General features: G+C 39.3%; 1 protein-coding gene across 1 annotated transcript in view; it reads left to right on the forward strand.

Moving 5' to 3' along the window:
- The window catches only part of LOC109031188 (cytochrome P450 9e2), a 39913-nt gene that overhangs the window by 12232 nt on the left and 3149 nt on the right, over positions 1–24532 (forward strand). The window contains exons 4-7 of the mRNA XM_072299212.1: positions 8579–8785; positions 9675–9951; positions 11167–11394; positions 13380–13631. Coding sequence (XP_072155313.1) covers positions 8579–8785; positions 9675–9951; positions 11167–11394; positions 13380–13631 — 964 coding nt within the window. The remainder of the gene's footprint in view (positions 1–8578; positions 8786–9674; positions 9952–11166; positions 11395–13379; positions 13632–24532) is intronic.

Genomic DNA, 24532 nt, shown 5'->3' on the forward strand with positions numbered 1-24532 from the left:
CCGATCTGGAAAAATAGAAAAATGAAGGAAGCAGAGCTGCTAAAGATCTAATGTAAGGGTGATTTCACGATAATAGGAATAGTCGTGTCGCCGTGGGTTATGAACGACATAGGGCAAAACGATTGAAAACAAATTAATTAATCAATAGGAATGATGTCCCTGAACCTATCCATGCTAAAAAAATATGATGAATTATTATTATATTTAATAATATGAGACTTTAAACGCCGAAAATGTCCGATCGGTTACGCGTCGCCAACCCCGATTTTGAAGCAAAAGAGCAATTTGCGGTAACAAATCAGCACTGATCATGAACTCTTTGGCAATATTTGCTGAAAAGAGACTCTAGTGTTCAAGAAAATTGCCAGTTTGAACTGAAATGTTTATTATTGAGCGAGAAAAGTCATAAGAAAGAGGTGTCGCCACATTTGGCAACAAATTTTTGCAGTTGTATTAAGTGCAGTGTTTATCTCGCCAGATGGAGTCAGGAGTTTCAAAACTGCCATCAAATTGTTCGCTGAAGTCTTCTTGACAAAACCATTACTGATAAGTCAGTTTTTTTTACAATGAAAACTTAAATTATTATGAAAACCAATGATTTTTACGTGTGTAGCACTAATTCCTCACTACGCAAAAACCTCAATTAAATAGTATTAAACTAAAAGGAGGTCTCCAAAGTTTAGAAAACTTTTAAGGCAGCATTAATTCCACCTCCTAATTCAAGAATTGACAAGTTTCATCTTTTGTATCATCTTTAATCTCACATTTTTGAGTGTCGGTTACGCTGTGTCTGTTACGTAACCGACACATTTTGGCAGGGCCGCCATGTTTACGTATGGACCTCCAGCAGTCCCGCGGGAAGCGCTGATAGGTACCTGATTCAATGGCTTGTTTATCAATCACTTTAACTTTGCACTGAATCAAAATGGAGCGTGCCAAAGCTGGAAAAAGGAAGTTTAATACCTTTAAAATGAGGTAATGAAATCCTGTTGAAATTGGTGCACTTTTATTTCTAAGGTATTTCACATTTTAACTATTCCTGTTATCGTGAAATCACCCGTAAATTAAAATTATAGCCTGTGCGCAATTTTTTTTTTTTTTTTACTAAAACTTTAACGAGAGTTCGAATATCGATATCTGAAGGTTGAAAATACTTATCTTTGACTGTGACGTCGCAAATCTCTGCTCTTATTTTGTTATTTTCAACCAGAACTAATCAGCAGTTTTTCATTAATATGAGTTTTTCATTAATATGAGTTTTTCACTCATTCTATAATATTTACGGAGAATTTGAGGGAGATTCCTCGGTTACTTTTCTTTTCTGAAAGTGGAACACAATCGGAGATTTTCAAACGTGGAGGTGTAGTTGCGCATTTTTTATTTAATCAATGTATTTTGATGCGATTCTGGATGCAAAATAACCTGAAACAAACAAAAAAAAAAAAAAGAATTATTAAAAGTCTAAAAGCATGAAAATAATTGGGAAATTAATGAATAATTGAATTGATTATCAATCAATTTTAACCTCGCAAATATGACCATCTTCTAAAAATTCTGGGATTTTGATTTCGTTTATTTTTTTGACTAGGCGCTAAAAATTACTCAAGATTCAAAAATTCAAAAAAATGACCTGAAAGAAAAATAGCAATAATACAAGTCAAAAAGCATGAGAGCGATTGGACAATTTGACAACATTTTGCAATTTGGACCTATAAATTCTGGCTCATCTGAAAAAACACTTATGTGCATAGTGCAAACTAATGGCACATACGTTGTTTTTAAACCGGGCTAGAATTTATAGTTCCATATTGCAAAATGCAGTCCAATTAATGAATACTTTGATTGATTACTTTTAAACTTTAACCAAACGAATGTTCATTTCTATTAAAAAATCTGCGATTTTGAGGGTTGATTCTCGTTTATTTTTTCAGAATAAGCGCTGAAAATTACTCAAGAATTCAAGAAAGTTTTCACAATCTAAGGGTTTTTTTGGTTGTGTAGATCTGTGCAAATTGCAGGAAAACAATGAAGGTGATTCGATGAACGCCATATTTTGTGTCAGAACGGCATGCGATTTCTCGCATCAATTGGTTTCATTTTGTCAGCTACTCGTCATTTTTCTATATTTTGAGATTGCAATTCTGTCGTCAGGAGACTAAAGCACTCACTTACCAATTTTAACAAAGAAATTCAACGTAATAAAGGCGTGGTTTTTTTTTTGAGAGAAAACATCGCATTCGATACTGATATTGAAACTGCTTTCGAATGCGATATTTTCTCTCTAAAAAAAAAAACCACGCCTTTATTACGTTGAATTTCTTTGTTCAAATTGGTAAGTGAGTACTTTAGTCTCCTGACAACAGAATTGCGATTTCAAAATTGAAGAAAAATGACAAGTACCTAAAAAAATGGAACTAATTGATGCGATATATCGCATGCCGTTCTGACACAAAATATGGCGTCCATCGAATCACCTTAATATACTGTTGATCCATAGAATTCGAATGAATTGGAATAAAATATTATTACTTTCCTTTTTCCTTTTTTATTTATTTACCTTCTTTTTCCTTTATCTTTTTTCTGAAAATACGAGTACCTAAAACGATGATTAATAAAAATGTAAACCTGGTACGGCCGTAGTAATGATAAAATACTATAGAATATACCTAAAATTTATAATTTATAAGCGAAAAAATTTCAATTTGAAAAATGACTGCTTTATTTAACTTTGAAAAATAAAAATTAAAAATTTGAAAATTCAAAATTTGAAATTTGTAATTAAAAATTTAAATTTGAAATGTTTAAATTGGAGAAATAAAAATTTGAAAAAATAAAAAATTTAAAATTAAAACTATCAAAATTTCAAGTGTATAAAAATAGAAGGAATGAGTAAGCTATAAGGTTCACTTACATATTAGGGGCTTAATCCAAATTGAGTTACTACAAATGTTGGAATTCCGGTTGCTGACTGCAGTGTACCACTAGTGTAATCACTACCACTGAAACACTGAAACGCTGAAACACTGAAACACTGAAACACTGAAACACAGAAGCACTGAATTACTGAAGCACTGAAGCACTGAACCACTGAACCACTGAACCACTGAACCACTGAACCACTGAACCACTGAACCACTGAACCACTGAACCACTGAACCACTAAACAACTAAGCCACTGAACCACTTACCCTCTGACCTGTTCACCCATGGAACTTCTTCGCTTTCTAAACTCACACTGATTGAACTTTAGGGAAGGGGTCTCCCTTTTGTAAGCTCGGTTGGTCTGTAGCCACCTCCAAAATTCCCACCCCCCTCTGCTGACCCCTCCTGCAATTACGATGTAATTTAGAAACAATGTAATTTCCTCGTTGTCCTGTGGCGGGAAACCCGAATTTCACGGAACAAAAGGACAAAAATGCATTCCTTTTGTTCCAATGAGGTGGAGGGATCTCTTTATTGAAAACAGGATTTAAAATCCCTGTTCTGTTCTTCGAGAAACTTCGAGACTACAAAACAATGAAAAAGGATTAAATTGTGTAAACAATAAGAAACGAAAAGAACGCTGTGAGGATGTATTTTTTGGGGGAAGGGAGGGGTAAAAGTCCGTAAAAGTTCAAAACAAAAGAAAAATACTTAACCCAAAACCCTTTGGGGAGGGGCGAAAAAGAGAGGAAATTTCTAAATGAACTGTTCCAGAATGTTCCAGAAACAAGAGCGTCTATAATGTGATGATAATGGGGAAAAATTCATCAACGCAGAACTTTATTTTGCGTTCAAAACAACGTAGTTTTTTCTCCGTTCTCAAAATTGTCACGGAATCACCATGCGTGCACTGAAATAAGAAGCAACTTGCAACAGTTTTTGCTCTAAACTGGGAGGTGTGACTTGCAAGAAAGGTTAGGTAATTCCAATTGGACTTCATTTTGCAATTCGGAACTACAATATTTGTCTCATTTGTAAAAACTTTTGTGCATAGGGAAACTAATGGCACATTCGTTGTTCCTAAACTAAGCCAGAAATCGTAGTTCTCAATCGAAAAATGCAGTCCAATCGACCTTTGATGTATATTCGATGCAAGCTAATTTTTTGCTTGGATATTCCGTAAGTCGCAAAAAAGTTAGGTAAATCCAATTATTGGACTTTATTTTGCAATTTGGAACAACAATTTCTGCATCATCCGCAAAAACACTTTTGTGCATAGGGAATCTAATGGCACATACGTTGTTCCTACACAGAGCCAGAAATTTTAGTTCCTAATTGCAGAATGCAGTCCAATTCATCGCCCCGCATTGTGTCTCCGATGCAAGCTAATTTTTTGCTTGGATATTCCAAAACAAAAAAGGAAGATCAGGAAAGGAGGAAAAGGGAAGGAGGAGAGAAGGAGGATAGTCGCAAAAAAGTCAGGTAAATCCAATTGGACTCCATTTTGCAATTTGGAACAACAATTTCTGCATCATCCGTAAAAACACTTTTGTGCATAGGGAAACTAATGGCACATACGTTGTTCCTGAACAGAGCCAGAAATTGTAGTTCCTAATTGCAGAATGCAGTCCGATTGACCTTCTCGAATTTTGTCTCCGCATACAAGCTTTTTTTCCGCGGATGCTCTGAGAAAGTCCCAGAATATCATTTTGTCGTTGTTGAATTGTTAAATTTAATTTATTTTCGTTTTAGTACAGAGGTATACAAAGCTTAAAGACAAATAGTTTTTGTCTATACTAGCGTATTAAAATATCGTGGTTTATCCATTTCCGAGTAAGAGTTGCGCTAAAAATAATTATTCCAACAACCGTTCCTAATCAAATAACGCGCGTATCAAGAGTATTGAGTAGTTCTGAATGATGGGTAAATGAAAGGCTTCCATTAGTCTTTAAGTGCAAAAGTGATGATTGGATAATATGAGACATCGGCTATAATCCGATATACTTATAACTTGCAGAGGCATTCTTCTCTATGAAGAAAACCCCTCGGGACTTTATAAATAGTTTCACTTGCGCCTTTGAGAGTGTGTTCCCATACTGTCACTTTAATTATCGATCACTTTACCTGAACTCGAAAATTTCCGTTGTTATCTCAGGGAGAAGAATCGGTGACTTGAGAGACAAAATCGTTATTTACATCTTATTTATTGCAATTAAAAATATTACCGCATCTTCTTTCATTCGTTTTTTTTTAAAAATACTAATATTGCACTCAGTGTTCGAAACTCACAGGCGCCAACGCGCCAAATGCGCCTAAAAAATCGGTCATGGCACCTAAAAAATGAAGGTACTGCGTCAACGTGGCCCCTAAAAATTGCTCCCGAAAAATCTTGATTTTCATAAGAAGTCACATAAAGAAAGAAAACAAATCTATTTGAATTAAAAAGAAACTCTATTTCTATTCTTCACAATTTCATTCTTAGTGCTTTTGTCTTACCCAAGTTACAGCTACTTACTAGTTCTGTTACGAAAACATCTTGCATCTAACTAAATAAATATGCGTAAAATATAGGCAAAGAGTCAATTTGGCCCCTGAAAAATCTTCAATGGCGCCTAAAAATCGGGCTTGATGCGCCACATGGCTCCTGAAACTCAAAAGTGAGTTTCGAACACTGATTGCACTTCAATCGCAAACAAGTAATTGTTTGATCAAAATGGTCAAATTTGAATCACACAATTAAACGCAGAAAACAAGAAGCGGCAGCTGAATACTTCACTTTAAAGCTGTATCCGCCCTCACTTTTGTTCTCTTCTCACGATTGTGCGCCCTCAATTTGAGCGCGATACTAGCCGCGCGCACTGGCGTTAAAATAGTGGTATCATACAAAATCCTCATCTCTCGCGGAAAACGGAGTATACTGAACCTCACAGTGGCGTGGCGTGAATTGCGATTTATCGATTGTTATGCCATCTAAACCTATGGTAAAGAATCGATTATTAAGGTTTTCGCTGCGAACACCCTGTTTATCGATCCTTTTACGTAGGTTTAAATGGCATAACAATCGATATATCGCAATTCATGCCACGCCACTGATTCCGTTGCGATGAAAAGGAAGATTGTAATGTTACGTTTTCCCTACTTTTGAATACTGTCGTTCTCAATTAATACGTATAAATATCCATTTCAAGTTACGCTAATAATCTTCATCGATATCCATCATTTTAAAGAGCTTCACAGAGACTATAAGTTTTGTTCAAGAATAGATGTATGTAATTACATTATCATTTTTTCGAAATAGAGGTCTATTCCTGACGACATTATTTGCACTATCTGCACTGCGAACTAACTTTTGTCTATCTAATCCCAGATTTCTAATCGATCCAAAGGTAATTAATACTTCCTAATAACCCCGCAGGTATGCTTCTAATATCTCTCGCTAAATAAACGTCATTCTGGCATGAGGTACCATAATTTCTGACCTATCCGTAAAAGCACTTATTTGCCTAAAGAAACTAAAAGCACATACGTTGTTTCTTAAAGGAGCCGATAATTCTAGTTCCTTATTGCAAAATGTAGCCCAAATATCAGTTCTCTTTCCGTCACAGCTTCGAACAGTCACTTATCTCAGTCATTTTCTACTTATTCTACATTATTCGTTTGCCTGGATGGTCTCTGACACTTAGAACTGGCTATTAACTATGGGTTAGAACAACAAATCACTGGGCACAAAAACTTTATTATTACAAATTATCTCTTTAGTAAGTCAGTTAAAACTAAAAAGTTGAGTAAAGTCGATGAACCAGTCGCTATAGGCCACGCGGCGAGGAGCCCAGGACGGCTGTAACGGTGCGGAATGGGTACGGCGCGTCGAAACCCGCGTATAAAAATGGTCGTAACTTCTATACCAATCGTTTCTCCGCCAAGTATGACATATCGATAGATGCGGAATCAGACGAGAAATCGATTGGACATATTTTTTTTAAAATCAAAAAATGGCTTTTTTGGGTACTTACGAACACGTAAAATTCGACGGATCAAAAATCCAAAAAAAGAGGTGAATCATAAGTTTAATGTTACGTTCTATCCAAAAACCATACATAAAACAAAAGTTCATAATTTTTAAAGAATTTTAGCGCAAACCGCAGATCAATAACTCAATTGGTTCAAAAGTTATCGAATTTTTAAGGTTGCAACTTGGCAACGCCGCCAAAGCGCGGGAAAATTTTTTTTGGACTTGAAATTATCAGAAACGGGGCCCTTTGTTATGGTAAAATAGCATACTAAAAAATGGAAGCAATCGGAGCTACGGGGGATTTGGCCGTTTTTGCATAAGGCTCTTTAAAGAGTTGTTCATTTCCTCAACGAGGAGTACGAGGACGAAAACCGGTGCTTTCAACGTGAAGTGGCCGTTGACGAAAGATCCTACCGTCGCGTCGGTGGCTCGTCGTGGCTCCTATAATAATATCGAAACAAGCATAAAACCTTTCCAGATCGGTCCATATTTCTCCTAGTTGCGAGGACGAAAGCTTTTGGACGATATCAATAAACACAGTCCGCCGCACAGTGGATCGAGTCAATTAGAGAGGTCGGACATGAAATTTTTGACTAAAACTGAGAATTCCGGTGTTTATTTCGTCCAATTTTAAATTTCTAGGGATGCTTTACGAAGAAAATTTCCCGAGAAAACCATTGGAACACTTTTGGAACCTCAAATTTTTGTATAAACGGAGTTATAAGCGTTTAAGGTTTCCAAATTTTGTCCGACATTTCCTATTGACTCGATCCACTGTGCGCCGTACCACGACTGCCACATCCAGCCTTAGAGAGGGGCAGCGGAGTGTGATCCCGTTGAAAAAAATGACATGGAAAGAGCCGGCAGGCACAAATCCAATAAGCTGGTTAGTACAGATTTGGGCGACTGTACAGTCCTCAAATTGGAGGAAAATGGCGTGAAGCGCTCTCCCTGCTCTGGAACAGAAGTAATTCGGCGAATAGAAGTAGTCATGGTGGAAGGAAAAAACGATTTTCTTTGGAAAGGACAAGTTTTTTGCATAAGGAAAAGTATATTTTCTGGAGAAAAGAAACTCTTTCCGGAAGGAAGGATATTTTGTTTTCTGTCGAAAAGAAACGCCCCTCGGTAGAAAGAAAATTTTATTTTCTTTTGAAAATAAAAGTTTTTCGGAAAAAAGAAAAACTATCTTTTCCTTTGAAAAAAAGTCTTTACTGAGGAAAGGAAAATATCTTTTCCATAGAAAAGAAAAGCCTTTTGAAGGAAAAGGACAGGCTTTCGAAAGAGGAGAATTATTTTTTCCTATGGAAGGAAATTCTTTTCGGAGGAAAGGTAATTTATTTTCTCTTCCGTTGAAAAGAAATTCTGCTCTGAGGAAAGGAAATTATCTTTGTGTGTCGCTTAGTGTCACAATTGGAGATGATCCGTGTTCTTAAAATAGTTAAATTATTTCCCAACCACCGGGAGGGATGTTGATGGTTGAGTGTAGTCTACCACTCGTTTTTAATCGTTCCCTCTTGAATTTCTTTTCACTGTATCTGGTTGGGGTTGTTGGGACTTCGGAACGTCCTTTAAACATCTGAAATTTTTAAGCGTCACGCGATCATCCGTTTATTTATTTTATTTTTTATCATTTTTTTTTATCAGGTAGCTCAAGCGTTCAGCTCAGCAAAGCTGCGACTCATGTACCAGACGCTTCAGGGCTGCGCGGAGCGACTGGATGCTCACATTTTGCGGCTGTGCTCAGAGGGAGAGAAGGAAGAAATAGAACTCTGTGCCAAAGAGCTCATGGGCAACTTCTCCATGGAGATTATCGCCGCCTCCGCGCTGGGCATCAAGAGCGATGCCATTCAGGTTTGATTAAAAATTGATCAGTTCGGAAAAAAGTCGCTTGGATCTAGAGTCCAGACTCTTGAAAACATTAACAAGAAAAAATACTCCTAATTCAATCGGATTTTTGCTTGAATCAAAACTTAATCCACTTAAATTAAGAGGATTGTTTCTTGATTTAAGCTAGATTCTGGTTGAATCAAGAGTACTTTTTCTTGTCGATGTTTTTAAGAATCTGGACTTTGGATCTAATGTGTTTTTTATTTTATTTTCCAGTGGAGCGGAAATTTTGAAACATGCGATGAAGATTATCCGACGGTGCAACCAATATACCAAGGATCTCGGACTAACTTTCCTAAACTGCTTTATCTGTGGGGAAGAAACTCTGTGAAAACTTCAAGGGATGATATTGATTTGTTCTCCCTCAAAAAAATAAAATAGGAGCGGAGGTTTTGTTGACACTGCAAACGAATTTTCTCTCTTGATCAATAATTACTCAGTGTTACGGAGAGAATTATTTTCTCGCCAGAGAAATCAGTTAGTGTTCCGAAGAAAAATATTTTCTCTTCAGAACGATGAGTTATTGTTGGGAAGAGCCGTATGCATGCCTTCACATCAGTGGCGTGGCGTGAATTGCGATATATCGATTGTCATGTCATTTAAACCTACGGTAAAGAATCGATTATTAAGGTGTTCGCTGCGAACACCCTGTTTATCGATCCTTTTCCATAGGTTTAAATGGCAGAACAATCGATATATCGCAATTCACGCCACGCCACTGCTTCACATTGAGCAACTATTTCAACTCCTCGGAGATCAACCTGCTGTTATCGTTAGCAATTGTCTCTAGATGAGCCCGATATATTCAAATTTTGAAGATATGACCCAGGTTTTCTTTCTCTCTATTTTTTAGGACCCGAACGACGAGCTGAAGCGGATGATGGACCGCGCGATGGTCTTCTCGTGGAGCCGCTTCTTTGGGATGCTGGTGCAGCTGCTTTCTCCGCGACTGGTCAAACTCCTCGGCCTCCGGTCGGCCGAGAAGGAAGTCGAAGAGTTCTTCGAGAGGATCATCAGGGACACCGTTCAGATGAAGAGCACCGCCGAGGGAGAGACGAGAAAGGATTTCCTTCAGATCCTCGTCAACCTGCGTCACGCTGAGCAGAATAACCCTCAAACCGCCGCTGACGGTAACCTCAATGAAAAGATATTTGAGCATAGTGATGAAATCACTGTAACACCAGTTAAGATTGGATAGGTTTGAATGTGAAAAACCACAAAGCCAAGGTGTTATTTTGAGAATACTATTTTATTAAATCATTGCCGAAGCTTTTCTCAAAATAATGCTCAAAATAACACCTTGGCTTAGTGGTTTTTCACATTCAAACCTATCCAATCAATGAAAAGAACCTCATTTGCACCGAGTTTATCGGAGAGGAACCAGCCACATTTTCGGAAAAATTGATTTAAGAGTGTTTTTGAGTTCTCTAGGCCGTATATCTTCTCCTGCCAAAAACTGAAAGTCGAAAAAAAGAAATTGGTTTACGGAAAGAGGGGTTAAATTCTATGTTCTACATTAAGCCTTATGCAGGAATTACATTTAAAACCCTTTTGCTCAGTTTCAACTTAACGTGGGTTGGTTGCTCTCTGATGAACTCTGTCTAATAATTGACCATCGAGTGCGTCTCTCGTACAGACGCACTACCGAAACCTAAAATTCTGATAGGATTTCTACTCCTCCTCTATCTTCTTTTTTTGTTGTTCTTCCCTTCGTTTAGAAGGGTAACAATAAGGAACCTTAAGAACCTACAAAGGTATAAGAGTTACACTCAAATTTATGCTGTGAATAGTGACTTCAAGGTACATATATCAGTGTAAAAAACTAGAAAAAGACAAGGGGAAACGGAAAACAAGGCTAAAATACCCAATGAATAAAAACCGAGACGTTCCGACTCAAAACTGAGTCATTTTCAGTCGGAAATTACAATAAAAATGTAATAAAAACGATAAAAACCTGAGCCCTACACTTCTGTGCTACGGAAAAACGCCGTATGAACCTTTAGGCGTTGCCAAATATCCTATGATAAAACACGACTTTCCCGATAAAACTCATGAATATTTTTCTTCCAATTTTTTAGATAATTTGCTCGCAATTTCACCCAAAGTTCCTGAAAATTTCAGAGAAAAATACTCATAAATTTCCTAAAAAATAGACATTTTAGTGAAGGAAATTTGGCAACTCTCGAATGTTCATACGGCGTTCTTCCTAAGCACGGCAGTACAGACTATTAATTGTGTATTTTAGCCTTGTTTCCCGTTTCCCCCCTTTGTAGTTTCTACCGTTACCATTGTCTCGGGCTGCTCTTAAAAATTTGTATCTGTGGTAAACTCGACTTTGCTCTCAGTCTCAGTGATAACGGATGATGTGATGATGGGGGTGGTGAGTGCATTTCTGGCGGTCGGTTACGACGCAGTAGCGGTTGTGTTCGCGTTCTGTCTCTTCGAGGTAGCACATCGCCCGGACGTACAAGACAAGATGTTTCAGGAGCTCCAGAGCCTTAAGACCCCCGCCGCCGTCCAACTACCCTACGACCAACTCAAGAATCTCCAGTATATGGAACAAGTCATATCCGGTGAGAATTTTTGAATGTGAAAGCGTAATCGGCATAGAGAATTAGGTCTCACTAGCCCAACCAGCCGAAAAGTCTCTGTTCTCTGATTTATCGAGACTTATTCTGCCGTGTTAAGGAAAAACGCCGTATGAACATTCGAGAGTTGCCAAATTTCCTCTCAGAAAATAGTTATTTTTGATGGAAGATATGTATATTTTTCCTTGAAATTTACAGGAACTTCAGATGAAATTCGACGTTTCAAGTTCGTAACGATGTTTTTCCTCTGATTGAATCTTGTATAAAAATCCATTCTAAGTGAGACAGCCGAAAGTAACTTTTTATAAAAAATAGTGTCATCTGAATCCATTTGATAAAGAAAATCTGTGCCAATATCTGATCGATTTTTGAGTTTTATAGGCTTTCATGAAGCCCCGGGTCCAATGTAAAAAATGGTGACAGGATTTATATAAAAAAAAGTAATAATAATTAATTCAAACTTCTGAAATAAGTTCCAAACAAGCTTCGATGGATATTTTTTTTCGAGAATCACACTGTTTCTCTCCATTTTTTGCGGAGAATAAAGTCATACAGGTCGAGTTTTTAGGCTTTCAGAGTCCCACGAAAAGCGTAAAATGATAGCACGGTCAAAGGGTGGCACAGACATGATAATTATTTTTCCATGTAGGTACGATAATATAAATCAGCATGCGTCTTTATTGGAGTGCATATTATTTTAATGATAACTAATGAATGAAACCCATTGTTGCCAACACGTAAAAATCGCCACTATTCAAGGTTATGACGAACTTACAATCCGAAATCCGGACGATTTCGACACATACTTATGCGGGTTATTTCGCAACGACCGAATTAAATTAAACTTCATTTCGCGGCACAGAGCCCGAAACGCGGGCGAGAACAGCCTGTACTGGTACAGGCTGATTTCAGCCTGAGGTATTGCCTTACTACGTCAACTGGACTGTAGGTTTTTGATTGTCCGATTTTAATTAGCTTTTTGTCCCCTCAGAAATGATTTTTTGAACTTTCTGATAAATGGTGTTTTTCATGGATATTTACGTGGGGAAAAGTATAAATATCCTACAGCCGTACGAAATCCTCTTGTCTATGCCTCATTCAAGATTCAAGCTATACATCGTCACTCTCCGGCCAAAGTCTCACAAGCGTCATGCGAAGTTTCAAAATTTACGCCGTCATTTTATTCTTTTACAGAAAAACTGTTGGTTGAATCTGTTTGAAAATTTTACTGAATTGTATCCGCAGCTCAAAGAAAATTCAGTGAAATTTTCGGACAGTTTTTTTGAACAATTTCTCTGTAAAAAAATAAAACGGCGGCGGAAATTTTCAAACGTCGCATGGCGCTTGCGATACTTTGGCCGGCAGGTGACGAAATTACAATGAAGATGTTGCATGTGTAAGGAATTTGCGATTTGACTGTTGATTATAATGTAAAAGTTCGTGAGAAACACGATGGTGCCACTGTTTTCTCTGAAATCAACTCCCAAGCTCAAAAAAAGCTCTCAAGTTGAGGCCATAATGGAGGAGATATCCCACCCTACACTGAGAATCCACATCTACATCAAGACAAACTCTCCATGCACATATAGGGAGTAAATACATTGACAGGGCTGCCACTTTATTTGGAGACTCAAAAACTGAAAACACGGCAACCCTGCTAATGTATTTGCTTCCTATCTTTGCATGGAGAGTTTGTTTTGATGTAGAGGTGAACTATCATGGTAGAGTGGATATCCCCTCCATTTTGGCCTCAACTTGAGAGCTTTTTTTGAGCTTGGGAGTTGATTTCAGAGAAAACCAGTAGCACCACCGTGTTTCTCGCGAACTTTTACATATGAATCAACAGTCAAATCGCAAATTCCTCACACATGCAACATCTCCATTTCTGTCAAATCCTCTTTTGTGTCAAATTAAACAATCGAGACTGGACTTTTTTCTCATGGCATCTTACCCTCTCTGTTCCATGGCAGAAACACTGCGAAAGTATCCGGTGTCGGTAGTGTTAGGAAGGACCTGCACCGAACCCTTCCGAATCCCGGGGACGTCTGTCCTCGTAGAAGAAGGTGTCGACTGCTTCATCCCGATATTGTCCCTCCACCACGACCCAAAATACTTCCCAAACCCGGAAGTCTTCGACCCAGATCGTTTCTCTGATGAGAATCTTCATAACATCGTCCCAGGATCATACTTGCCTTTCGGGGATGGCCCGAGGGCCTGTGTCGGTAAGTCCTTTTCATTAGGCCTTCTCCACACGAGCGCGGTTCGCGGAACTTATTTCGAGGAACTTGTTCCCGGAACAAGTTTTTAGCTGAGCTAAAACTTATTCCTACAAAACCCAGAACTTCCCCCGTACTCCGAGCTTCTACATATGTTAATTTTCATGTGAATTTGCTTGTTTTTGTTTTTTACGTCCTTTACATATCTTGACATTTAGTTTTGTTACTTTGGCGGTCGTAATAATCTATTATTTTGCAATAATGGACCACTAGACAAGGTACGAATTTAAGCGATCTGATGCATGTTTCTTAACCAGAATTTCACGTAGAAAACGATTCACACAACGAAAATTATGGAAACCAACTCCTAACGAAGATATTAACGTTTTTATTTCACATTGGTTATGAGGAATTTGAACTGCCCGCTCACAAGAAACTCAAAACTCTACGTGAGTCAAATCGCCCACTACAACGGTTTCAGCAAGCTTCTCAATCGAACAATGTTCATTTCCCATCATGTGTTGTTCAAACTATTAGCAATTTGCTATAACTGAGCCAAAGCGTCAAGATTGAGGTTGCCAGATTTTTATATCGCAGAGACTGTCATGATAACGTTTAGCGCGCGATGTGAATCACGTAGAGCATTGAGTTTTCATGAGCGGGTGGTTTGAATTCACGCATTAAGAATCATTAAATATCTTCGTAAGGAAATAATTTCGGTAATTTTCGTTGTGTGCATCGTGTTACGTAGAATTTTGGTTAAGAAACATGTATCAGAATGCTGAAATTCGTACCTTATCTAGTGGTCCATTGTATAGTTTTATTGAAGTTCCGGTTCCAGTTTGGGCGAACTCGTGTGAACAGCATGCCTCGTTTCAAGAAATAACTTCCGGGAACTCAGCAGTTCGAGGAATAAGTTCCGGGAACTGCGCTCGTGTGGACAGGGCCCTAATCGTTGAATTTGCTGCACTGACTGATAAGTGGACTCATTTCTGTTAAACGGAACTTAGCGCCGAATTGAGTTCCTTTTGAGGATTTTAGAATCCCGGATAGCGCGTTCTGTCAAACGGAACTAAGCGCCATGGAAAAGCACTGCGAGTAGGACGGAACGAGCATCGCGTTCCGCAACACCCACCAATCTAAGCCCCCCTCTCCCTTCCTCCCCCTATGGCACTTAGTTCCGTTTGATAGAAATACGCCCAAGTAATAAGACCAGGGGGGAAGTTTTCAGCCCTAAAGCAGCTAGGAATTTACGGGCCCTCAGGAGGACGCTTTTAATGGGCTGATTGTTAAAATTGATGAACTAAGTGATAGCCAGAGAACGAGAGGAGAGAATAGAGCGATTCTTTTGGTTGAGACAGGTTGTTAATGCAGATTAAGGGGGAGGGGGGGCGATAGACTAACTACAGTGGCGAGGTGTGAATGATGAATTATCGACATTTACCCATCTGAAACTATGGTAAAGAATCGATTATTAAGGTGTTCGTTGCGAACACTCTGTTCATCAATCATTTTTTATAGGTTTACATGGTTGATCAATCGATATAAAGCAAAACACGCCAATTAATATCCAGCCATTGTTATATTCCGTACCACTTGTTTATTCTTAATCCTCGTATAAAAACCACCCATTTGCTAAATCCAATTCTAGCTGGAGCGCAATTCAGCTATGCATCCACCACTGCAAAAATGTCAGAGGAAATCGAAAAAACCCGCGTGCATGAAGACTATTTCAATTGTAATCTTCCGTCACATTCTTACGGCGCAATGATACAATTATTTGAACTCTCCGGAATGCGTGAGGTATCACGCCGCATTTGAAGGCGTTTTCAAACACAGCCAAGTTCCGATACCCGGATTATCGTTTTGCATAGTTCATATTATTTTGTTATATTCCGTACCACTTGTTTATTGTTAATCCTCGTATAAAAACCACCCATTTGCTAAATACAATTGAGGAGCTTTCCGGAAAAAGGGCACATACCGAAAAAACAAGTTGTGAGAAAAACTCATTTGAAGTTTTCATTCCTACTTTCTGGGCACTGATGATGACATACATCGGAACTGGGGCACTCCTATCAACGTTCATACAACCTAGAATGAATAACGACCATTGGTAAAACTTACACTTCTTTCCGTGTTGTGGGAGGAATTTTTTAAAATTTTCCGTTATGTGCCCTTTTTCCGGAAATGGACCGGTGGTTATAGGTTTTGGCTTTCAAAGCTAAATTTTCAAGACTTTAACGAGTTTCTAAACGAAAATAAATCATAATTTCGATCGCGAACGTGCGGGTGGATCATTTTCGATCATCGTTAATAAAAAAGACAGCAAAACACGCGAAAAAGTCGAAAAATGCAAATCCACAAGAGACCATTAAAAATTGAATCATTAATAATTACAAAATTTTACGTGTCACCGGTGCAACGCGTAGACAATCACTGCAACCCGATGATATTGCATTCATTAGTAGAATCAAAGCGATGCATCTGTAGTGAGGGATCCTTACTTATATCAGTACCCATCACCTGCCTGCCTGCCATGCGCCCTGCGCGCTATCTCCTCAATGTCGCGTCGCGGCGACCGTACCCAGGGGCAAATAGATGAAATACGCCTGACAAAATAGCCTCACAAAACTTGGTCTCTTAGCTCAAAAAATTGATCAATTAAGCTGAAACTCGGGACAGCAGTACATTGGGATGCGAGGAATCCGTTTCTGCCACTTCCGGAAAAAGGGTACATACGCGTATGTGCCCTTTTCCGGAATGCTCCTCAATTCTAGCTGGAGCGCAATTAAGCTATGCATTCACAACTACAAAAATGTCGAAAGGAAATCGAAGACCAAGCTTGCATGGAGGCTATTTCCATTTTTATCTTCCGTCACATTCTATTTGGTATACATTAGGATGAAGGAATCCGTTTATGCCATTTCCGGAAAAAGGGCACATACGCGTATGTGCCCCTTTTCCGGAATGCTCCTCAATTGCGTCGCACAGTGAAGTGAGTCAGTGGGCGGGGTCGGACATTATTTTGAAAAATTCAAGTTTATTTCTCTGTTAATACGAAATTTAGAGGATTAAAAGTAGCTCCATTGGTAATTTTGTAAAATTTCCTTCATGAAACACCATTTGAAATTTATAATGTGACGATATGGACGTCAAAATATATGTGATCTTAGTAAAAAAAAAAAAAAAAAAAAAAAAAAAAAAAAAAAAAAAAATTAATGTCCACCTTCTTTCAATGTCCATCCCACTATGCGACGTATTACATCAACGTGTCGAAAATTAATCATCCTGACTTGCAGTAGAGTTTGCCTCGATGTGCAAAACTCGTATTCCCTCACACATTGACCCGCTCTGTGATGATCGCGTATGAAATACGATGAGAAAAAAGGACGAAATGATGAAATTGTATAAAATTAAATATACACCATTGAATTGCACTTGCTATCGTGATGTCACCGTCCTAATTTTTTACAAGGTTGTCCTAGTTTTCTGTCATTAGATATAAGCTTAACCTTGAGGATACTAATTTGCATTCTGAACTTGGCAACGGTTGTTTATTATTTAATTTTTTTCTTGCGAACGATATATGTCCTCCATTTTTTTCCCAATCCCAATCGGAGAGTTCTGCCAGTATCTGTTTCATTTTTGTGCGAGCAGGTCAACATTTTTCTGTGGGTACGTTTTCATTTTTCAGAATTCCAGAGTGTTATCCCGTTTCATAATTCAAACAATTTACCGAGAAGGTGTATTCAAAAGCTGTATCATATTCTCGGGGCTTTCAAGCAAATTGAAGCAGAGATTTGAAATTTTTGATGTGTTCAAAGTCAGCGGAAATCACTTTGAAGCTCTCGGAATTTTGAGAGAAGGTTCACTGAGGGAGAACGTGAGTTAATATTCGGATTTCATCGCTACATTCTAAAAGAAATTAAAAGTGTTGATGAAGAAGGAGGCTAAGCTGCAACATTTTTTCAATAGACACCCTGCTTTGTGACACACCGTTGAAAGTATAGAGAAATTTGACTGTGTAAAATCTGCTGTTATTACTAACAATAAGACAAAATCGTGTGAGATTTCACTTTCATCGGTAGACCTATTTTAATTAATGGTTAGCACTTTAGCAGGAGCTTTTTTTTAACTAAAAAATGTCATATTCCTTTTCGGATTGTGCATCGCTCTTTTTATGTGACATGTCAAAAATAAACGTTCAAATAAAAAAAAAAAACATAGCTGGATCCCTCAGCCGCCTTCTGCCGACAACTTGCATCGAATGATAAACCACATAAGCAACTTTTTTGCGAGAATTAGAGAGCTACATCATATTTCAGAGCAAAGAGGTACTCAAATCTCATAGTTTGTGAAAGATCGAGTTAGGTTTGGCTTTTGAAATCTCTAAATACAGTTCCTTGTTTGTAAAAAGTTCAGTAGTTCTATCTTGACTATCTTGCGCCGATAACGATAGTTTTGGAGTTGAAAATATTTAATTTAAAGCCAATGGAACCAACGCGAGGACTCTCTATCCTGATAATTTAAAACAGCTGGAATTCAGGCACCATTTTGCTCTGACATACTGATGTGCATATTTGTGCATCAAAATGGTCCATCCTGTAAAGGTTCAAATGCATTCAAATCAGTTTAACTACCCCTTTTAGTAATAATAATCAGCTAAAATTGCGATGTGGGCCAAAAATTATCTTTATTCATACTCTCCTCAACAATTAATCATGGTGTGGTGAGGTATGATAAAAAAAGCGGCCTGATACCCAAGTAGCACGGATTACAATAAGTAGTAATTACATTTTAACAATATTGCATTTCCACTGAGTGTTGTGCATATGGCCTAGCTCCAATTTGAAGGAGCCCCGTTTAATTAAACTTACTGCAGTAAAATTGAATAAGTTGCAATTTTTCAATGCATTGCATAGTGCCAATCTTTCTGACACATGGAGCTCATTTTGTTGAGTGTTTAAAATCTCCATAAATCGACTAAATTATGTAAAAATATTGCAGTTTAATGGTAAAAAAATTACAGTTGTATTGAAATCAAATTGCAATTTAATTTCAATATTTTCGTTGCACTGTGCTACTTGGGCGATAAGGGAGGAACACCCGCTGCATAAATAACTCACACTTGAAGCTTCATTGAGGAGAGAGGTTTCAAGAAACAGCTCATTTAAAAATTCAAAAATTTCAAATCTCTGTGTCAATTTCCTCAAAAGTCACAGGGCTGCATGTCCCTCTTACTTTTAAATATCTTTGTTAATTCGGCACGCACCTTCACTTTTTTCCACCTCCCAGTTGCATCGCGAACTTCAATTCATCAAAAAGAACTTTGCCACAGCGGTCACAGACGAAGGGTAGACGATGTCAAGATCCGCTCAGGAAATCCTCCTCGTCCCCGGCGAAGTTGACCTCGCCACCCTGCGCACCATCTACCAGGATCAAGTAACCCTCCATCTGGCCGACGAGGCACGCGCAGCGATCACCGCCGCCAATCAAACCGTCGAAGCAATCGTGGCGTCAGGCAACACAGTGTACGGCATCAACACAGGCTGCGGCAAACTAGCACGGACGCGGATTCCAATGGAGCTGCTGGAGGAAACACAGCGTAACCTCATAGTGTCCCACGCCGTGGGTGTCGGCGCCTTACTCCCGGATAATGTGACACGCCTCACAGTCGCCCTCAAGATCATCAGCCTCTCTCGCGGCCACTCAGGAGTACGACTGGAACTTGTAGAAGCACTTCTAGCGTTATTCAACGCCGACGTGATGCCGTGCATCCCCGAAAAAGGCTCAGTGGGAGCGTCCGGCGACCTGGCCCCCCTGGCGCATCTATCCCTAATGCTCCTGGGCGAAGGACAGGTACTGGTGGATGGTGAGTTGATTCCAGCCGGAGATGGACTAGCACGCGCTGGTCTGCGCTCCCTCACGCTGAGGCCGAAAGAGGGTGTGGCGCTGCTCAACGGCACACAAGCCTCCACCGCCTTAGCGCTACGCGGCCTCTTCGAGGCGGAGAACCTCTTCGCCGCCGGACTGGTGGCCGGCGCGCTCTCACTGGAGGCAATCAAAGGTTCGGCCAAGCCACTTGACGCGCGCGTCCACCAGGCTCGCGGACAACCCGGCCAGATCGCAGTCGCTGCCGCCGTGTCTGGCTTCCTGGAAGGAAGCCAAATTCTGGATTCGCACGCGGCCTGCGGCCGCGTGCAAGATCCCTACTCAATCCGCTGTGTACCACAGGTTATGGGCGCATGTCTGGATAACCTCCGCCACGCCGCCCGCGTTCTGGAGATCGAGGCCAACGCCGCCTCCGACAATCCTCTCGTCTTCAGCGACAGTGGCGACGTCATCTCCGGCGGGAACTTCCACGCCGAACCTGTCGCCTTCGCCGCCGACATCATCGCGTTGAGCGTCGCCGAAGTTGGCGGCATCTCCGAGCGTCGTTTAGCGCTGCTCCTCGACACCGAGCTCTCAGGGTTGCCTCCGTTCCTGGTCCCGGACAGCGGCCTCAACTCCGGGTTCATGACCGCCCAGGTCACCGTGGCGGCGCTCGTCTCCGAGAACAAGTCGCTGGCTCACCCGGGGAGTGTGGACAGTATCCCGACCTCCGCCAACCAGGAGGACCACGTTTCCATGGCGGCCTACGCTGCAAGGCGGTTGGGCGACATGTGTTTCAACGCCTCCGCTGCGATGGGTATTGAGGCCATGGCGGCTGCCCAAGGTATCGAGTTTCATCGTCCGTTGAGGAGTTCGGCGGCCTTGGAGGAAGAGGTAAGCCGCATCCGACAGCGGGTGGCGTTCCTCGATAGGGACCGTTTGATGGCGCCGGATATTGAGGCTATGAGACTCTGGGCAAGTGGTCATAATTGGCCCGAATTACTCACTGAGCTGTTGCCTAGCCGTTGCTCTCGTATGACGGGTATTTCTATAAACACAAGACGACAAAGACAGCTTCAAAGCTCGAAAATGAAGTGATGAAGCAACCTCGGGTGGGCACTATGCTATATGTATTTCCTGACTGCATATCGACGGTGAAAGTCGGCAATCACATAACTCGGTTTGCGACGTCGCAGACTTCCTGTCATACTTCATTTTTTAAACAGAAAACTACTCAACGCAATTCTTTAAAACTGGCATGATTTTTCTTCTCAATGCGAAGAAAATTCTGCAAAACTTCAAGAAATAATATCAATTTGTTCTCCTTTAAAAAAATGACGTAGAGGCGGAGCTTTTCAGACACCGCAAACGAGTTATGTGATTGCCGACTTTCACCGTCGATATGCATGCCTCAGGAGAAGCCAAATTATTGACATGAATGAGACAAGAAAACTACGCACATTGCTATTTGGATTGCATTTTGCAAAAGGAACCAGGATCATCACAATGCTGCTAATATTGTGCAAGTTCTTTTGTCTTGGAGGAAAAACCTGATAATCTATTAATAGTTTTCCATTTTACTCGCTAAAAACTGGAAATTTATGACAAAAATTACCATACCTATAAATTTCATATTCTTTCAGGCTTTCAATAGTTTTCTATCAAAGGATGAAGTTACACAATCCTAGCAACATTGCAACTCCTGGTTCCTTGTCGCAAAATGCGATCCATTTTGCCTTCAGCTGCTGAAATAAGCCAGAAAACATCCATAGTGCAGCAATGGTTGTCCATTCGAAGGTTTGTGTCTTGCAATGTCCCGAATCTTGTCTCGCCATGCGCAATAATTTGATAACACTAGCAATGCGACAATTTTGATGCTGCATCTTTTTTCTGTTGAAGTTTCATGTGATTAACGATAAATGAATGATAAACAAAAAATAACCCACCCTCAAAATCTGGAGAAACTGAATTTTCTCAGCGTATACGAAAAAATGTTCATTAGGTGGGAAGGTGTTTGTTGGCTGCAGTTAACTATTACGCCCTGCTGCTTTATTGCTGACAACATCGGCGTACAAAAAGTCCATGCCGAGAAGCACCTACTCTGTGTAACGCACAAAATTGAATTTTATAATACCTCAAGGATAAAATCGAATTGCATATTTCGTAGTTTCCGCAACGAAGGAACGTAACTTCACTCCAAGGTTGCCATGTTGACTCAAACAATGCGATATTTTACAAGAAAGTACCTAGAAATGCTTTGTTCAAATTTGTCTGATTTTTGCATGAGATCGGAGGAAAAATCAGCGGAATTTTCAGTGAGATCTGGCCAAAAGTTTCGTCGTAAAATTGTAATATGTGAGGGGAAGTTTGGCAAAATTGAAAAGTAGTAGCGTTCTTTTACACTGGAAAAAAAGACGCTTGGATCTAGAGTCCAGACTCTTAATAACATTGACAAGAAAAAATACTCTTGTTTCAATCAGATTTTTCCTTGAATCAAAGAGCCGAGCCTCTTTATTTAGGCGGATTTCCTTTGAATTCAAGCAAAAAGTGCGATTGAATCAAGAGTTTATTTTTCTTGTCAATGTTTTTAAGAGTGTGGACTGTAGATCCAAGTGACTTCTTTTTCCAGTGTATGTTCAAAAACGACGAATTTCAGTAAAATTGAAGGTGCAGCGAATAAAATCATATTTTGAGTCATTCCCGTCCGTATTCGCTTGAAACATCCGCCAATTTTTCAGCATGATAACCAAAGATGGTGAAGAAAAGAAAGATGAAACCCTTCAGAAATAGGTCGCCGACGCGTCCATACTCTAATGGACTTAAAAAATGCTTCGAATGATTTTAAAATTAACCTCACCCACAACTAATTGACAGAGCGTAAAAAAGGAAAAGTTAAACTGTAATGCGATGCGGACCACTAATCATTATGAAGTCGAGTCTGGTGCCCTGTAATTTTAGTACCCTCTGTGACAGTTGCTATTTCTCCAGCGTCTAGTCTGAGTATCGACGATGATATTGTATCCACTTCCATTAATTAATGAGGCTATGTGAGCCATTCACTGGTCACACAGGATGACAGGCTTCGTTAAATGATTTTATTGCGAAATTTATTTGTACCCGCTTGAAAGTTACACGAAGCTCCATTGAAATAAATTATTTTTTATGCTTACCCTGGTAAAAATTGGCAGTAGAATGTGTGTTCCAAAATACTATAGACCTAAAGCCGGCTGTAAGATTTCCAATAGCTTCTGTAGCCGGCTGTACAATTTCTTATAGCCTTTTATAGCCGATGGCGATTAAGCAACAGCCAGACGATAAATTTTATGCTAAACGTTACTAAATACGGATGCTAGGACTTAGTTAGTTTTTGGACTACCGCTCTTTTTTTGTGCCGTAGTATCTTGATTTATTTTGCGAGGAAAACTCCGTACTTTTGAAGGATGCCTGTCATTCTTAATATGTTGGAGCGCTTTCAATTTCTTATGATACTGTGCAATACATCTGGTGTGAAATAGTTGCTTCAGACGCCGTGGAACGCTGCGGCGCGGCGGGCGGACAGAGAGCGCGTAACGCGCATTGGCGCCTACAAACCTAACAGGGCAATGCGTGAAGTATCCCTGTTAGGTTTGTAGGCACCAGTGCGTCGCCGCTCCGCTTTGTGTTAGGCTCTAATATTTAATCTAGCGGAGTCAGCGTGTTTCAACTCATGATTTTGAAATGCACACTCTGTATGGATTATTCTCATTTTAATTGATGAAAAAAAAATGTTTTAAAGGAAAATATAATGTGTGTTTTGTGAATATTACGGTAGTTCCGTGTCAAACTTAATGATTTCCAAAGCAATTTCTTATAGCCTTTTATAGCCAATGACGATAAAGTGTAAAGCCCGGCGGTAGGAACTATGGCCTGACTGTATACTTTTTTATAGCCTCGTATAGCCCGGCGATATGATTTGCTCCGCCCTCTACATCTAGCTATATGATTTTTAATAGCCTTTTTTAGTCGGCTATAAGAACTCCTATGGTATTTTGAAACGCAGCTCCTATCACCAATTTTTACCAGGGTAAAATTATTTGATTCAATGCTTTAATTTTAATAGTTCATAAAAAAAATTAATTTTGTAATTAAATGAACCCCTGTATGTTTAAAATATCAGCAAAAAGATTATTATTTCTTATTTCCAAAATTAATATTTTGAATTTAAATTATATTTAATGATTGAAGTCCTTAAGTGTTTCGATGGTTTAACGGTTTTTCAATGTACTAATATAATAACCGGATAATCCTTTCCAGAAAAAGCTGTTTATTGTCCACATTTGTATTTTATTTTTTATTTTATCTATTTTACAATGTAAAACAGAATGGCATAATAGCGGCGGGTCCTCGCAACTATTAGGATAAATCAAAGCCAAAAAAACCAAAAATGAGAATTGGAGTCAAATAATGGCCTCTAAAGAATTTCGGTGACGAACTGAGAGGCTCTAGTTGCAAAAGAGATAATCAAAAATACTTCAAATGTTGTTCGAGTTTTTACCGGCTCAAGCCACCACCAGCGCCAAACGGTATATTCTGCGGGCCGATGTGGCATCTGCAAAAAACTGGATGAAGCAACCAGACTGAAATTAGTGGACACGATACAAACCATATCAAATTAGAACCGATAAAAAAAGGGTTTGAAGCTCTATTTTTCCCTCTAAGATTGTATTTAAAAGTAAATTGTGATCTGACGTCAGACCTCATTTTCTCAAAATGCATATTGATCAACCCCTAATCATAACAATATTGATTTTGTAATTGAATGAAACCATGTACCTATGTTTAAAATATCAGTAAATGGATTATTATTTCTTATTTCCAAAATTAGTATTTTGAATTTGAAAATATGATGATATACGACCAAGCGAGGTTGAAAGTACTCTTCCCTCAAAAATTTTCCTCTAAAATGTGATTTGATCATTTTTTAGTCGCCTCGGTTTGATTTTACCCATGAATATTTGAAAGAGCAGGCACAAAACTGCACTTCTAGTTTTCAA

Source organism: Bemisia tabaci, chromosome 4 (assembly GCF_918797505.1).
Source record: "Bemisia tabaci chromosome 4, PGI_BMITA_v3".
NCBI classification, from domain to species: Eukaryota; Metazoa; Arthropoda; class Insecta; order Hemiptera; family Aleyrodidae; genus Bemisia; species Bemisia tabaci.